At 45.0% G+C, this 18,106-nt stretch overlaps 1 protein-coding gene and 1 pseudogene across 6 annotated transcripts in view; both read right to left on the bottom strand.

Moving 5' to 3' along the window:
• Positions 1-18,106, bottom strand: part of EPB41L4B (erythrocyte membrane protein band 4.1 like 4B) — a 117,611-nt gene that overhangs the window by 43,968 nt on the left and 55,537 nt on the right. For 5 of the 6 annotated variants that reach the window (XM_036238962.1, XM_016130036.2, XM_036238960.1 and 2 more), the window contains exons 12-15: positions 17,293-17,402; positions 14,968-14,998; positions 11,829-11,862; positions 7,699-7,763 (exon numbers count right to left, since the gene is read on the bottom strand). In XM_036238962.1, coding sequence (XP_036094855.1) covers positions 7,699-7,763; positions 11,829-11,862; positions 14,968-14,998; positions 17,293-17,402 — 240 coding nt within the window. Of the gene's footprint in view, positions 1-4,239; positions 5,909-7,698; positions 7,764-11,828; positions 11,863-14,967; positions 14,999-17,292; positions 17,403-18,106 lie in introns of those variants that run through there. The other variant, XM_036238964.1, reaches the window with a different exon arrangement.
• LOC118601411 lies at positions 9,235-9,353 on the bottom strand (annotated as a pseudogene).

Below are 18,106 nucleotides of genomic sequence, written 5' to 3'. Positions count from 1 at the left end.
CTTACATACACGTCACTGAATTCTCCCAAACAGAGATAAATTGTTAAATTCCATTTTGGGATGAGGAACATGAGGCAGAGAGAAGAAACTGGCCCAAGGGTCCCATGGCTAGTGCATGGCAAAGCTGGGATTCAAACTGTGTGAGATTCTAAAGGGCCGACATTTCACCTTGCCAGAGAACGACAGGCTCTCGCTCTAACCAAACCACCACTGCACACTGGATTCCACAGCCCTCGTCAGCTGGCTACGTTCTGCCATTTTGCTCCTACTGACTCCCACCTGTTTCGTTTCCCCGCGTGCACTCTAATCTTGGTCTGGGTGGTTAGACTGGTATGGGCCCAAGTCCTATCCTTCTCCAGCGTTTGGAATTCACTAGCCCCTTGGTTCTAGAGGAAAGCATAAGAATGACACAGATTTGACTTGATAGACTTAGGGGGAGGATGGTTACGATGAAATTAAAGCCATATACAAAACCACTAGAATTCTCACATTCTTCTGCTTCGCCATGACTCTGAGGAAGTATAAAACTATGTTGTGCAGACAGATCTAGCAGCTTATTATGATGTATCTATTTACTTTTTAACATTATGCCTACTAAAAAAAAAAAAAAAAGGTTGACCTCTACTCAGAGTTAAAATTAAGCCATTAAACAACGGTAAACATAACCAGATAGGAAACTGCACTTTTCCAAAGTGAGGTCCTGCACTTGCCCACCTCAGACTTTCCTGTGGTGACTGTTAAAACCATTTTTAGGTCTCAAACCTGACCACCTACGTACAGCCTAACAATCTCCATTTTTAATAAGCTGTCTGAGTGGTTCTTTAGTTCCCTAATTTGGGGGAAATGGGCCCGCTTGCAGAATGACTGAGGATTTCTTTTGCTGAGGCTCAGCTGAATGCCAATTTCACATTTGTTAAACCTTTTAGATACCCCTGCAGCTTCTAAAAACGTGCCCCCTTTCATTTCACAGTTGGGTCTCTCTTTAACAGCAGTTTGCTTCTCTCTCTCTGCCTTGCCTTGGTGTTTGATGCCTACTGTAATAAAAAGGCAGAAGCCGATCATTCTAGGTCTATTTAAGGTATTTACCTGGTACTTTTGGAAGATTTGGTCAGTAAGGGAATTAACTCAGAGCCAAGTTTGGGAAATATTGATTCAAAGGGATCGATACGGTCACTCAGGGAATTCTTTGATGAGCTCAGATCTTAAAGGACTAGTTAAAAGCTGGAAAGTCAAGGGCCACGAAAACGGTCTGTCATTAGTGGGGTTCAGTGCAGGGCCCAGGAGGCTGGAGCCACTGACCGAGAAGGACGGGGCAGTATTAATTGCCAAGAAAAACAAAGAACTCTCGCGTTGTCCTTATTCCTTCATCTTCACTTTAATGAGCACCATTTAGTTTCTAAATAAATAAACTAAATAAGCAAGAGGGTTTTATAGGCCAAGGGAATCAATCACCCGGCATGATTTCAAGACTTCCAGTCCATAGGCATTACATGCATCTGATGACACTGTAAGTTTCCTGTTAGCTATTCTGAAGGATCACGGAAAAATAATAGATATAAGACCAGTGAGTACCTGAGTTTCAAAAATGCAAAAAAGCTAATTCCATTAGTTATGGAATACTGAGGTTTTGCTGGCAGGTTAATACTCCAGAAGAAATAACTAGTTTGTGACCTCTCCAGAAGGAAGCGTGAATCATCTCAAATGAGTGTTTCACTAAGAAGAGAATAATGCTCAAGCTCTGCTGCTTTGAAAAGGGGATTGTCGTTTACTGACAGGGCCGCCACAGTGCTGGAGGAGGGTGGTGAGGTGAGAAGGGTCTTAGACATCTGGGTAGGAGGCACAGGAGGCGAGTAATGGAGTTATGGGCTGGCGGTGATGGAGGTTACTAGACCACCATCGTAGTGTTACGGACTAGTCTGGTGGTGGTGGTGGGTGGCTTTCCAGTTAGTAACTAGATTTCAGTGCAGTAAACTCTTCATCATCTAATATGATCTCGTGGAGACAGGGATTGACAGGGCCTCAAGTGGCAGAATTAGTGCCGAGAGGGATTAGAGCACAGGGGTGCAAGACACAGGCTTTGGAGTCAGAATTCTGCCTCCCCACCTACCCCGAGTGTGACCACGTGCCAGCTGCTCAGTTAAACCCTACGCCTGAGCCTCCCATGTGCGGAAAGGACACTACCTACCTAGTATCAGAAAGATCAGGTGAAGTAACACCTGTACAGTGCAAAGGACAGCTGTGGTTATTAACCCCCCACCCCCATATATTACCATGGATCAGTGTCGATGGATCAGGGACAGATGGACTGTTCTCTGCCCGGTTCTAACACTCAACATCACACAAATGCCTCAAATGAGAACACCGTAGACATACTAAGTGATATTTGATGATGTCGAAGCCAGAATATACATGGTGGCAATGTCCTACTCCAAAGGCGATGCCCCAGACTGGATACGGTTGGTCAGATACCTTTGGACCAACTCAGAGATGACACATTAACTATCACTTATTTTGACTGATGTTTTCCTTAATATGAATGTGGAATAATGCACTTGCTGAACAGATGTTCACTTGCTATCCATCAGGCACCGGGGAACAAAGGTGAATACGACACAAAGCTCATACTTAAGAGCATACTGGCTTCAGGATGAGATGAAGAAAAGAGGCAGCTTTAATACAAAGTGGTGAGTAGGCCATCGGTATGTATGGAGGTTGGGGGGTAGTGGAAGAGAGTCCAGAAATTAGCCCAATTGCAGAGGTAGGGCGGTCAGAGTCCCTGGGAGAAGACTGAGTCTGAGTAGAGTCTTAAGGCCTGAGCGGGAGCTGGGGGAAGGGGATGGGAGTGACAGCATTCTCGGCAGAAGGAACAGTGTTTGCAAAGGCGCAGATGGGAGAAACAGCAGGGCAGGGGGGATATCAGGAACTACAAGCCGTGGGATGTTGTAGGAGTTTAAACAGGAAAGCGAGAGATGGGGAAAGATGCTCGCCAGAGCCACGAGGCAGAAGCAGAGTGGAGGAACTCCACAGAGAAGGGCTTGGATGGGTGACGGAAAACCCTGGCAGATGTCACGCATCAGAATGACACAGTCAGATGGTGTTTTAGAAAAACAACTCTAGTGGCTGCGAGAATGAACTCGTCGGGAGAGACTGGAGTCCGGGAGCTCGTAAGAGCACCTCTCAGCCAGAGAAAAGATGCTGCTTCAAGGACGGTGTTAGGAGAGAGGAAGGTTAAACACAGACACTAAGGAGACAGAGTACGACGGATCCGGGGACTGCGTGGATACGGATGGCGACGAGGAGGAGAGACGTCGACGATGCATAAATTCCCACCACGGGCAGAAAACGGAGAATTTGGACTTTTTTTTTTTTTCCTCCTTTCAGGAAAAGAAAAGGAATTTTAATCTTTGACATGCGGAGTTCGAGGTGTACGTGGAACATACAAGTTGAAATGTGTTTCAAACCCAAAGTCGTCTGAGTTAGAGATGACGTCTGCAGCGTCACAGCATTATCAAACCACGACGGGATGAGAAGACCCAGGCGGACCGTGGTAAATGAGAAAAGCAGTGGGCAGAGGAAGGCCTCCTGGAAAACAAGCAATATTTCATACGATGACAGGAGAAGGGGCTGTTACCAAGACTGAAGAAAAAGTCACGGGGCTGGAGAAGCAGATAGCACAGAAGCCAAGGGAATAAAGTTTCCAGAAGCTGTGGGTGATCGTTACTGTCGAATGCAGCAGAGAGGTCATCCATTAAACTGAAGAATGAAAAGTGTACACGTGATTGAACAATTAGAAGGCCATAAATATGCAAACTGGTTAGACTTCTTGGTTGCAGACATCTGAATCCACTCGAGTTGCATTAAGCACAAAAGTATTTATTGGAGGGTGTTAGACAAAGTACACAATCTCTAGGGGGCTGGAGATACAGGTCTGGAGGTCTTTCCACCAGGAAAAGTAGTTGTAGCCAGGACGAACACCCACCCGTACCACAGAACTATTAAAACCCCACTGCCACTTGTGCCCAGGTACGAGAATGTTCAGCAGAGTCGTTATAAATGAATAAATGGCTCAGCCAGTACCTACAAAGAGAGCCACTCTATCCAAGAGCAGCCCCATTCCAGGACGAGCTTGCTCTGCGCCTAACTAAACGCTCACCTTCAGACTTCCCAAAGCTCACTGTCACATCACCTACACGTCATCCACAAATGATACTTCTGCGCAGCATAAAAATGAAGATGGAGTCAAAAAAAGTAAGAATAATCTTTATTCCTTGGAAACACAGTTGTAAAAATGTATCAATAAGATTATAAGATTCGGAACACATTTATTTGTATGGAGCACATACACTGAGGATCGGCACATCTGCTAAAATGGAATACACCTGTAAACAAAAATCTTCGGGACAGTTTATAAGTGACAAGAGACTCCGCTGTGCAAGGCATGAAGAGGATTCTCTCTTTCTGGATAGATTTTTGTGGTAACGAAGCACAGATCAGGTTGCAGTAATAAAATATCTCAAGAGATGTCAATACACATTTTTTAAAGGCTTCAAATGGGCTGAAGTACAATTAGATATAGAAAAGTGGCATGAGAATTTATTTCACAAAAATACTAATAAAAAGATCTCAGGCCTATCAAGAGAAAAATGTTTGACTTGTGGCTTGAACTGGGGGCTATGAGGATAAGAATAAATATTTTGGCATGAGTTCTACCCTAAGAGACAACATATTAATCTCTGGTTCTACAAAAAGACTGTGCAACACTTATCCTATCCAAGTCTACAGAACGCTTTGGCACAACTTTACTAAAATCTCGTATGCTTTAATGTGAGCCATAAATGCATCTCAGATTGCATGTTGCTTTTTAAAAGAGCGAAGTCCAGGGTAAAAACTAACCCTCCAGTTCTACAAATGCTGACAGTGTATATCCATAATTATGTCGTCTGAAATCATGCAAGTTAGCAGCACCAATCAAGATATTAAAACATTATTCTTGTCCTCGAGCAGCAAATTCTATCAAAAACAATGCTATGCAATTTATGATTAGTAAAATCTCTAAAATTTAAAGTGGCTAAACTGTTTTAAGATTGGAAATTCAAAGTCTCCCTGCATTATATAACATCTAACAGTTACACACTTTTTTTAGCTTCTGAAAGGGGTAACCTCTCTTAGAGAAGGGGACATTGCAGTTTCCCTATATTTTAAATGTTATATTCTCAGCCTGAAAATGTTAAATTTTTAGCAAATGACTGAATTTTAAGAATTGGAAAGGACCTTGATGAACATTTAGTCCTACCCACTCTTTTCGGATGAGGAAAGTGAGGCCAGCAAAGGGGAATGCCTTGTCTAAGATCACGCACGACACGGGCTGGGCCCCAGCAACCTCCAGTCCCCCACACTCCTGCTATTTCTCTGCAGAGCTATCTTCCCAAGTTTTTTTTCTGGTTTTATTTGGTCTCATTCATTAAATAACAAAGAAATATCAGGTGTATAGAAATACAATAAACATAGACTTTTACTCCAATTTTAAAATCAGAATGATTCCTGAGCCTTTACCTACCTTCATTTTATTGAGAGTGCAGTCAACAGTAAATTATGACTAGCTATCGTGATTATTTTCAAACATGTACACGGACACCGAAAACACCTTTCGGAACTATTCCTTAAAGACACTTTTACAAACACATCCGTGGGATGCCAAGGCACTTTTCATGGAATGTAATGAAACTGTGATGGTGAATGGAAGTGAGATGCTTCAGTCTCTCAAAGCGCAGTCATGAGCTTATCTCGATACATCATACTCTGCACTCCTCCTAAGTTCTTCTGGTTCTGGTTGTGGACATAATCGAAATGGCTGTCATCTCCACTGGCCGACGCTTTCCAATGTGGCCTGTCATCCTGAAAGGATGGCCTGTTTTGTTTGCAGAGTGAATGGTTAGTGGGGGAATGAAAGAAAATTCAGAAATGTGAGCGAAACAACAAAAGCACAAAGGGAATGGGCAGGGAAAACCATGGACCACGTGGATGCGGATGGCTTGCAAACGGAAATGGATGGATTTTCTACTTTATTTTTTAAATTCAGATGTGGGTCATCTATTAACTTCCAAGCGGACAAAAGCTCTGTCTCTGGTTGTGCTATCATCCCTCAAAGGGTGTCTGATGATCAGGTCAGCCTAGGGAAAGCTAGGTGAAGGTAAAAAGGGTCCTTTACCAGGGGACCTCTCGGAGCTGTTATGCTAATGTTCTCTGTGAATGCTTATGAAGCATTTGCCAAAAGTGTTGGACCACCAAGCTCTTTCCTAGAGCAGGTATCTCGTACTGCACTTCTCTGAACACAAAATGCTGGGCCCCACTGCCAGAGATTCGGATCCAGTAGGTCTGGAGTGGGGCTGAGAATCTGCATTCACAAGCTCTCAGGTGATGGTACTAGGGCCAGGCAGGTGGGCCACCTGACAGGAGCCTTCCTCAGAATTCCTCGGCCTTCCTCAGAATTCCTCTTGTGAAATGCTGAGCGAGGGCATGCCTCAGAAGATACTAATGTGACAAACTAGGCAGTAAGAAGTATAAAATTTTGTAGAAACAAAGTTAATAAAAACAGCATTGCTATAGATCTCTTCTGTTTCTCATGTTTGAAAAAATAAACTGCCTCAGCAATACAGAAACATTTAGAATGAGTATCAAGTGTTTGTGATAAACCTGCTCTGTTGTCCTACAGGATCCCCACCCCTCCAACGTGGGAAGACCTATCAAGAAACAAGTGTTCTCGTTTGCCTTGCTCTATCCAGATTGATTTCCATCACTCTGTCCTCTCTCAAAGAGCAAGGCTAACAACCTCACCGAGAAATAACAAAGCAAACTGAATTTACCAACTATGTTTCTGAAAGAGCTGTACACATAAACACCAATTAAAGCTGATCTTAAAAGGAACATTTGGCTTTTCAAAGCTAGCATTAAAACACTTCCAAGCCTATAAACTATAAACACAAGGCAGGTGCCAGTTTACTCAGGAAGGGTTATGTGGTAAGTTAGGGTGGAGGCAAGTAAACACATCCCTCGGGCTAAATCCCACTTACCACTTATTTTCGTCAACAAGTTTTATTGGAACACAGCCACACCCATTCACTTATGTACCTCTGTGGCTGCTTTCAAGTTATTACAATGGCAGAGTTTAGTTGTGACAGAGACCACAGGGCTGAAGCCGAAAATACTGACTACCTGGCCCATTTCAGAAAAAAAGTTTACTAACCCTGGGTTTAGAAAAAGAGCTACCGCCACCAAAAGCAAACTCCCACCCCATGTCTGAAAAAAAAAGAAAAAAGAAAAAAATCCTTTAAAAAAAAACCCTCAACAAAAATCCCCAAACGTTAGTCATATTTTTAGTAAATGAATTCTCTGGACGGGAAAACATGACTTAGAAATTTTAAGTTAACATTTCTAACACAAAACCAAACCCAAAATATCTGAGGTCAGAATGACTTTAAAAAAAAAATCATTTTTATGTCATAAAGCATAACTTTAGTAAATCCAGACTCTCCACTGGCTTCTTTTGCTTTGCAAATGATTAATCTCTGCCATGACAAGGCAACTCTTTAACGGCTGTTGCTGATGCAGGCTCTCGAATTCATGACTAAGTAGAACTTGAACTTTTCTGGAGAAAAGGAGAACTTGTGAAAGGACAGCTCTGTGAGCTCAAGCACTTACCTTACATTTGGAGAGTGAGGGTGCCACCGGGGCTGGCTGGGGTGGATATTGGGATGATACTGAGGCTGGAAATAAAATACCAAACTTGATTATTCGGTGACCTTTCGATTTCAATGGTCTTCATTCACTTTCTCTCTTCCTGGCATCCACCTGAGGGGCCCAGGGGGGTATGAATGGAAAGGCTATAACTGAACCCTGGCTGGTAGGAGGGAACGTTTCCCAGGATGATCGCGTTTCCCGTGACAAAAGCTGGGGGGCTGGGAAGGCTGCCCTCGGAAGAAAAGTGAGCGCATTGCAAGGGTCGCCTAGAGCACCTAGGACAGGTAATATTCATCTCTCCCAAGGGAACGGACTGGAAGCTGCCAAAAGGACAAGGAGAATGGTCGGCAATCTCTTCAGAAACGATTTTTGTCATCATTGCTGAAAATGATGACAACCACAGCGACAGTTACGTCTGCACCGAGCCAGGGACGCCAAGGGCTGTGGGAGTACTCTTTCTTTCTCCCTTATTTAAGCAACAAAAATAGTTTCCTAAATTGTGATCCGAAACCATCCAGAGCACTTATCGTCCTGATAACACAATAGGAAGGAAGAGATTTGGCCGTTTTAAGATGAGAAAATGGATCCAGACTGGTGACTCACAAAATGACCCGGGGTGAAGACGAGATGGGGCTGGCTGGGCAGCAGGCTGCCTATCCACTTCTGGCCTGCAGGGGGCAGTGGTCCTAGACGATGCCAGAAGCCACCGGGCTTTTTTTCCTCAAAGCTAAACTTTCTACCTGGCAAATTGGGCCCTTCTGACATTTACGTTACCGCGGTCTTGCCACCAGTACTCTTTTAATTACTTCTTCCCCTTCTTCGTCCTTCCCTGCTGCTTTGGTTAATAAGCAGAAAGCTGCTCTCTGTTATGGAAAATTCTCAGCAATTCTGTACATTCAGTTTTCACGGACCTGGGATGCCTTCCTTGCCTATTCTGTATTCTAGACGCCTCTCTCCTTCAAAGACACCTGTCAGCCAGCTAAGTCTGCAGCCCCCCAAAAAAACATGCTGCAGGAAAAAGGAATCTGGAGAAGATATCTCAGTTGCAGAATCTGAGAGCTGACCAGGGCTTTAGAATCTCCCTGATTCAGCCTCTTCGCATTTGCCTCTCTCTCTCAGGGGATACAGAAACCCAGAGTGTTTAAATGATTGGCCCAAAGCCGAACTCTTTCAGGGGTTTTAGTCACACAGCCAGGACCTAAATGAGGTCTACCAACTGGGTCTTCAACAAAAGCGAACAACTAGAAATGGACCTTCTGTTGTACTTCCCCATCTTCAAACACAACCAAATCAGATTCAAATCAGGGTGGGTACCTTATCCACAAGGACCCAGAAGAAGGATATTCCAGAACCTTCCCAGGTCTCCTTTGGTAATTAACTGACACTTTATTTATTTTTTTAATTAATTTTTATTTTTTTAGGCGAAGCAACCCTTGGTTGACCTCACAGATTGCAAAGACCCTGTCATCTTACAATCCCTTATTTTTTTATTTTTAATGCCTATATCACCTGGTCTTCCTAGGCGGTCTCCCATTCAAGTACTAACCAGGCCCGACCCTGCTTAGCTTCCAAGATCAGACAGAATTGGGCTTGTTCAGGGTGGCGTGGCTGTAGACTTAACTGATACTCTAAAGCTGTCAAAGAGTATTTTCTTTTTTTAATGTTAACCCAGAAGGTTCTCAATCAAGGCAGTTATATCCCCCTAAAGACAACTGAAAAGACATATGTGCATTTTCACTTGTCACAATGACCTTTAACTACTGAGCAAGGGAAGAGAGAAGCTAAACATCCTGTGACTCTAGGGACAGTCCCAAACAATAAAGAACTTTCCCTCCCCAAATGCCAATAGTGTCCTCACTGAGAACACAGCAATCCATCCTTTGCAGTTGGCTAACTTTGCTGAGCTCAGAATAAGATAAATGTTACAAGTCCATCCGCCTTCCTGAAAACCTCTCAGCACTCAGATGCTTATCAGGCCACTTCTCAGGCTGTTCTCTTCCTGGTTAATTGACTCCCAACCCTTGATAGAGCAACAAAGAACCTCTCCAACTGGCAAAGTGCAGAGGACCACTGATTCCCAAAGATGTTGAGAACAACGCCATGTACGTAACAGCTTTTGTAGATCTGATTTCAATAACTGCCTCAATGTTCATTTCCGAGCAGAGAGAACCTGCAGCAAGAGCCCACGCCGGAGGCTGGTGGGGAGAGGGCAGGGCCCGTGCTGAGCTGGGACTGCTTTGCTTCATTTATTTTATTTTTCTCTTTCAAGCAGTAAATCACCCATGAACAACTCTTCCCTTCTCCCTCAACATTCCAGACACTCGCACCTGACAATCCCTCAAAAGCAAACAAGCAAACAAAAACAATCCGTGAATAAGAAGATTTAAGAACCTAAAGAAGAAGATAGGGAAACTCCCTTTTTCCCTACCAGAAGCAAAGCACATTTTATGTGTTATTCCCTAAAACTCAGAAGTCAAGTTCAGGTTTTGCATATTAGGAATATGATTTCATGTACAGAAAACGCTATCATGAAATCCTTGTGAAACATAATTTGGACACCTAGTAAAGACACTGTAAATGGGGATCCCACCCTCATCCAAGGAATTCATATCTGCAGATCAAGAATGAGACTAGTTAGAATAAGGCTCCAAAGTGAACTCATTGTGGAGTAGCTTTGTTACTGTGACATTCAAAACCAGACTGGTGACAAGGCACAGAAACCAGGGAGAGCCGTGTCCCATGGACATTCACACCCACTCAGGACAAGAAAGCTGATTCCAAGTTAGAAGGTCATCAGACGTGGATGCTGCCGCTAAGCACAAACAAACAACAACCTAGAAGCGAGGGACACATCACCAGTCCAGGGTTCCCCCGCCTGGCTGCTCATGAGAACCACCTTTGGAGCTCTGACGCTCTCTAATATCGAAATCCCACCTCCCCGGGTTTCTGGTTCAATCAGTCCAGGGTGAGGCCCACACACTGGTTATTCTTTTTAAAGTTTGCCAGATGGTTTTAATGTCCAGCAGGGTTGAGAACCACTGGTGCCGGTGCCTTTCATGCAAGGGAATCCAAGGGGTTCTGGGGAGGAGAGGGCTCTGAGGATCTTAATGTACAGATTAGGAGGTGAAGAAATTCCAGGCAGACCAGTATAGGTGAAAGAATGGTGGGAAGAAATTGTGGGGCAACAGTGTTGTAATTCTCTGAGAGTCGAACGTATATTGTGTTGAAGAGTGCTGAGAAGTAAGCATAGAAAAGTTACGTTGGAGCCAGGTTGTAGAAGACAGTGAATGGCCAGTGAGAGCGACCCATAGGTAGTGGTGGGCAGGCCAGGGGTGTAAGGGCTCTGGTTGGCCATCTTGTGAAAGAGGACACCAGCCACAAAAACCTGTCTGTGCTCCTTCTGCAGGGATTGGCCCAGAACAATCCTTCACACAGTAGATTCTAGAAAGCCCCTCTTCCACTGATGTTAGTGGGTCTATCACCACAAACAACTGGGAGGGGGTGTGGATGGGGGAGAGGAGAGAGGTTAGCTTTTTTATTGCAGGGTGGGGGAGTTGTTGTCCAATAGTCAAATGATCCTGGGAAACACTAGGTTTAAAAAAATAAAACATGTGTTTTTGTTGCAAGATTTCTCAGCACTTGTGACAGACAGCACAGAGGGCACACTGTCCGATCCAAGGAGGCGGGATGAAGGATGCAACGAATCCCAAACGTGCGACCAAGACATCTTTTCCCGAAGGCGCACCTCAAGGCACTCGTGTTCCTTGGGCTCAGAATGCACTTTGACAAAACGCCTCTTCACTTGAGTGCCCCATAGGAAGTTGTTTTTGATCACCCAGAAACTTAAACCTATGTCTCTACTGCCTGTCAGTTGGCAAGGTTCAGAAAAATAGGCAGCTCCTATGACCAAGAGGAAGCAGGGGTGGGCTGGAGGGGAAAGACTCTTCTTACTGTTTTCTTTAAAAAAAAAAAAAAAAAAAATTGGTATTATTTCTTTAAAATCTGATTATAAACATGATGACTGTTCAACCGTGGAAAATTTGGAAACTTTAAGAAGTATCGCATGAAAACCTTTAAAAGTAATATCTTACCTGGTAATTATGGACTTCAGGATTTGTTTTCGAGCTACAGAAAAGAAAAGAAAAAGTATAATGTAACAGGTTACAAAGCTACAACATAACTGATTCACAAGCATACGTCAGAGACGTATGGTGGGTCCAAGTCTGGACCACAGCAAGAAAGCAAGCCTCGTAAGGAAGTGAGTCCTATCTTTTTGCTGGTGGAGGATCTTGCCTTCAATGTGTAAAAAAAAATGCAACATCTGTGAAGCATCGTAAGCAAAGCACAATCATATGAGGTATGCCTGTATCTTACAATCCCACACTAACCCCTAGTGCTACCTGCTCTGTGGGGAACCTTCGTAAATACTATTTTTTTCTTTTTTCTTTTTTGGTTATTAGCTGCTTAAACGAGCATATAACTGACCCGCCACTATGGGTCCCACTGCTGACGCCTACGCTGCCCTGAGCTGGCCACCACTTCGCAATGTTCATTCCATATAAGACTGCACTGGGAACTTCATATCTGTTATTATTTAATCCACACAACAAGGCTGTGAGGTCAATAAATGTTACCACCTCATTTTACAGATTAAGGAATGGCTGCCTAACAGAGACCTTCGGAAATCTGCTCGGGGTCAGCTGGCTAATCGGTGGCAGAGCCAGGACAGGAATGGACGTCTCCTCCATCCCAGAGCCTATATTGTTTCCATCAAGCCAAGAAGGTTCCAGATCCTACTCTGATGGGCTCTTGAGCAAATGACTCTGGTAAAAGAGGTGGACAGCGAAGGCTGGTGTAAAACACAATGTATTTAACACATGAGCATCTGCCAGAGAAACCACAAACGCAGGACAATCACCGCGCTGCGTTGCTAGGGTGGTGTGCTTGAAATCAAGGTTTATTACCTCTCCAACAACGAGAGGAAAACACATCATTGTTACGAGTCTTGCTTGGGGTCTGAATGGCTCTGTGTTCCAGTTTTCAGAGAGGGCAATGAATCTCGCCAGGCTCTGGGCCAGGTTCACCTCCGGCTGGATTGCATCAGGAAGGTTAAGTGTTCTGCAAGGTGCTATTTTTCTGGTATCACCTCTGCAGCCCAGAGCACAATTTCATCCCTGGCTCCCATAGCAATCCTACTCACCCTGGATCCCACAGGCTGCAAAGAGCAATTGAACAGCTGTGAACAGTGGTTATTAGCTCATTTGTTCCTAAAGGGTATATTTACTTGGGTTTTTATTTTTTTTTGGTAGAATTTTTTTTTTTTTTTTAGTTTGTTTTGGTTCCTGATATGTAGACGCTAAGTGGAAAATGTAATTTTATTAGGGAAAAAGCAAACAAAACAAGCACTTCCTTGGAGAGCAAAGCAAAGAAATGTTGTAACTCACGAACCCCTGAGAATTAAAGCAAGACATGCTGACAGGCGGAGGAAAGGTGCCACTACCTGCTACCGGGATCCTAGAAATAAGGCAGGCCTGAAGGCCGAAAACCAACCCATGCAGGAGCCCTGCAACCTCCTCCCACTGCCGGGGGGCTCATGCAGTTTAGCAGGACTCTCATTAGAGGCTGAGAACACAAGACTCAGAGGCTTGCCTCCCAGCAGAATGGCACTGCCGGTTCAGTCTGAGACGTGAGTTTGAATTTCCAGCTGTGCAATACAAGGGACCAGTTATGTTCTTTAGAACCATGGGGGTCTGTGAAGGTGCCTTGGGGCTACCTGGGAGGGGGTGCAGATGAGCAGCAGGCACCGGCCCCTCCCTGCCCACTTGGCTTCATCCCAACGTGCTCCATTTTTGTCTGTTCCCTATGTCAGGTTTCTTCTGGGGGGTGAAAACCAGAGGCTGAATGAGTTTGAAGAAAAAAAATGCTGATCAAGCTCAACCTCCTTGTTTTCGATGAGAAAAAATGAGGCCCAGAAAGAGGACGGCCCAGGTCCCAGAGCTGGCTTAGAGCCAAGCTGGGGCAGGGTGTGAGGCCTCCTGATTGCTCGGCCAGCAATCTCACGATGAACCAGGGTGTCAGCTACCCACACCCGCCTCATGCCAAGCTCTGCCAACTGTCCAGAGTACAGGGCACAGCCGAGCTATGTGGATCTCAAAGACCACCCTCCCTGGCAGCCGGAGACCCGTGCCTCTGACGACTGAGAAGCTAACTAAACTGGGCTACTGGTCACAGGCTGGAGCTTAGATGTAAGAGTTGAAACGGAGATTCTTTAGCACGACAGCCGTCCAACTAATAAATCAAAACTCACAGGAGAAAGCAGTTGTTTCAGAGGGGGAAAGAGAGGCACATGCGGGGTGGGACAGTGGTTCTCACCTGGGCTGCACACTAGAATGAGCGGGGAGCTTTCGAAAACGCAGATTCCTGGGTCCCACCCTCAAAGACTGTCATTTAGCCCAGGGCATAGCCTGGCTGAGAGGAATGAGGCAAAGCTCACCAGGTGATTCCAATGTATAGGAAAGATCCAGAACACCTGCACTAGGGAAGTGGCCTCAAACCACTCCCCGTGGGCCAGACCTGGCCTACCTGCGATTCTGAGTCAACAGTTTGGCACACAGCCGTGTTCATTTGTTTACAATATTGTCCATGGTGGCTTTCACACTCCAGCGACAGGGCGCCAAAAGAGACCCTACGGCCTGCAAAGTCTAAGATATTTACTATCTGGCACATTCCAGAAAAAAATGGGCTGCGTTTTAGTCTCGTGACAAGTTCTTTTTCCTGTAGGCATTTCAAGAAGGGTGTTCAACATATGACGTACAGTCAGTCACACGCCGTCTGACTGGAAGAGCTGCCCGTCGCTAAGCGAATCCTGCCTTTGCTCTAATCGCTTCTGCTCAAGAACACGGCCTTTCTTTCCCATCAATGCCTGCAATGCCATTAGTGCCGTGAGCTGTACACATTCCTATCACCTTTATCACCCACTGTTATGATAAATAAAGCACAGAGCTACTCAAACAAGGCAGCTATGTTTTCTGGAAAAAAAAAAAAAACTGTCTTGGAACATTCTATTGTGTACTTATTGAAAGCCAGGGGGATGGTATAACCAGGCAGGAGGGGAAAAAAAAAAAAATCGGGAGACTCACCTGGTAATTTAATTAAAGAAAAAGTCAACATTGAAAGTAAATATAATAATTCGAGAAAAGAGCTGTACCCCAGGGCCTGGGGGGCACTTACCAGAGCTGAGCTGCTATCACTGGGTTGCTCGCTTTAAAAGAAAAACAGAGAGGAATGACATCTTAGAGAGCTTTACCACTTTTACATGCGATGACGATGACCTGGAAAGACAGTTCTAAGAGCAGCCTCAACTCCAGGAGGCAGAAGCTTCACCTTAGCTGCTTCTCCTTTCTAGAGGACAAGTAGATGGCTTTTCCTCTGCGCCCTGCCCTCGCACTCACTCAGCAGAAGGTCACTGAGCACGTTCCCAGGGCCGGACCCTCTAGGCTGCAGAGATGAGAGACATAGCCCCTGCTCTCAGTCCCGACACAGAGACAGAGAGGCAGAAGGGAATAAAGATGAAATACAGGCATGAGTCCACTGGGGAGCTCAGGGCAGCCACTACTGACTGGGGCAGGGGTGCGAGTCTGTGGAAGGGGCCATGAACAGAGGGAGAGCTTATTTATCTAGACTCCATTTCATTTTAAAAAGGATGCAACACAGAAAACCATTAAAAGCTCACAAAGATGCCAGAACTCTGGCTAGAGAAAATGCCAGTAAAATAAAGGAGGAAAAGAGGATGGAGACCAGGAAGGAAAAGAGAAAGAGAAGCACAGAACCCAGAGCCTGGAAGAGCCCTAAAGCCACACATGGGATGAAGCCACAGGATGCCCCTCTTCTCTGTGGCAGCCGCACCAAGGGGTCGTTTCCTTTGTGCCTACACATACCTCCAGGGGCTGGGGACCCACCACTATTCTGAGAGCACCATCTTTGGACAGCCCTGTTAAAGCTCTTCCTCATACTGAGGTGTTTCTGGACACCTCTGACCCAGCGGACCAGACTCAAAAGCATAATGCTTGTCAGGGAGGTAACACAGCTCTTGGGACAGAGAGAGTGCTAATCCCCCACCATCTCCACCTTCACACTTGGGTTGCTCCCAGTTCCTGCAATCCATCACCCTTCACCAACCTGGCACCCTACTCTGGGCATGCCTCATCTTCTCCTCCTTTGGTCTTTCTTGAAGATGAGGCCACATTTCCTGGGCTCCAGGCATTTTTTTTCTCCACTAATGCAGCCGAGAATGACTTTAGAGAATTTCTGGCTGCCAGGCTATTGCACCATTGGTCCATAAAGGAGGGACAGTGTGGGAAATACGTGGTTCGAGATTCTAGAAGGGGTAAGCTATAGATATTATACAAAAAAAAAAAAAAAAAAAGGAATGGCTACCGTGAGCAAACAATATATAGAAGTGGACGAAGGGAGATGAGAGGGCAGAAGTCCTGCTATAAAAGAGCCCACAAGTTAGTACTACGCTGGGTGTCCTGAATGGGGAAGAAATCAAGTGTGGACAAAGGAGAGCTAGCAGATGGGACCTGGAGGCCAAGTTTCAACAAAAAGGAGCCTGGCCTGTACTTTCGCTGACTGAATCTGTACTGAGTACTGGCCTCACACGGGTGAGGCCACCGCAGTAAATGACAGACAAGGCTCGGAGAGCTCCGGGGAGGGGGTGGGCGGGCAGGCATCCAGGGCCAGGCTAAATTTAAGGGCAGGGTGTGTTTGGACCGCCCATGGGACCTGAGTCCGGATATTTAACATCTGCTTGTGTGTGGTCAAAATTCTGGTTAGCATGAGACTGATGTCCTTCCTTGAAATTGTAAGATGGACGAAAGAAGGGACAGTTTTTCCCTCTAAGACACAGTGTCATCTTCCATGGGTTAAGAAATGTGTTTGCCTATGATACTCCTGAGGTCCCTGGTCCAAAAGAAATGAACAGGTACAGAAAAGCGAGAAAGGGGGAGAAGAAAATGAACATGTCCAATGGGAAAGACTAAAGACAGCAGATGTCAGAAGTGGCCCAATTCACATCAAAAGAATCCCCCAGGTTTTTGTTTTTTCAAAAGAAAGCTTTGGAAAACGCAGAGATACAGAGAACTGATGGTCGCCAGAAGGGAGGGGATGGCGGATGGGTGGAGAAGGGGAAAGGTATTAAGAAGTATAAACTTCCAGTTATAAGTCATAGGAATGTAACGTACAGCACAGGAAATATAGTCAATAAGATCGTAATAACTCTGAATGGTGACAGATTGTTACTAGCCTTATACGGCAGTGATCACTTTGCAAGGTATATAAATGCTGAATTGCCATGTTGTACGCTTGAAGCTAATAGAGTATTGTATGTCAACTATAATTAAAAGTAAATGTTAAAAATTAATAAAAATAAAAAGTGTGGAATGACAGAGCAGAACAGTAGGAAGTTCCTTCAAAATCTGCTTTACCAAGCTCCTTGGGGATGAAGCCAACTAAACCATAATGTAAAATTCTAAGGCCGAATGAAAAACACACAACCTTTGAACGTCGAATGCCTCCGGGATGGATAGCGTTTACTGGGCTTCCTCTCAAAGGTGCTGGTTCTTCGTAACCGGGAGCCGTGGGTAGCTTGATATTCCGTCCGCCCACTGGAAAGCAAATATTTTTTTACATGTTACCAATATCAATATATCAGTACCTTATACATATTTGAAAGTGAACTTTTATTTCCAAGAGCTCCTATGTCAATTCAACTTATTGTGACTTGCTTGGTAAAGACACACACAAAATTTCACCTCCCATTTGGGAATAAAATCACCTTTGCCAAATCTGGGCTGTTATCATAGGGCCAAGTATTTCCATCAAAGGACAAACAAAACCTGCAATTTAGGTTCCAGTCACTTGGCTGCACAAACTGAGCAGGTTCGAGCACTTAGGATATGTGCCTAAGAGAACACTGATTCACCCATATTAAAAACCTTTCCTAAAACACATTATGTATACATTTAAATCTCTTAAAAGTCTGTCATCAATGATCACTTGACTAAACCCCGGCTTTCCTTGCTACTTCGAGAGAAGCATTGCTTCTTTCACCAAGGCTTTCTGGGTTTCGACCAACGTGCTGCCCAGCTGCAGCTTCCAGGAGGTGCGCTGTTTTTGTCGGACCTGTCACTGCTTCATTCCAGCCATGCTTGGCTTATGATTTATCACATGGAAGGAGCCACTTGCCGCCTGCTCTAAATGCCTCAAAAGGGGCAACCTCAACTCCAAATTCCCCTTCCTTCTTACGCGTCTCCTCGAGGAGCAGAAGGAAGCCTGGTCTGGGCCAAATCCTGGGGGAGTTTCCTCCTAG

This window comes from Rousettus aegyptiacus, unplaced genomic scaffold, assembly GCF_014176215.1.
Source record: "Rousettus aegyptiacus isolate mRouAeg1 unplaced genomic scaffold, mRouAeg1.p scaffold_m13_p_3, whole genome shotgun sequence".
NCBI lineage: Eukaryota > Metazoa > Chordata > Mammalia > Chiroptera > Pteropodidae > Rousettus > Rousettus aegyptiacus.
Note: the sequence above shows the minus strand (reverse complement) of the source record. Positions and strands in the feature narration are given on the sequence as shown.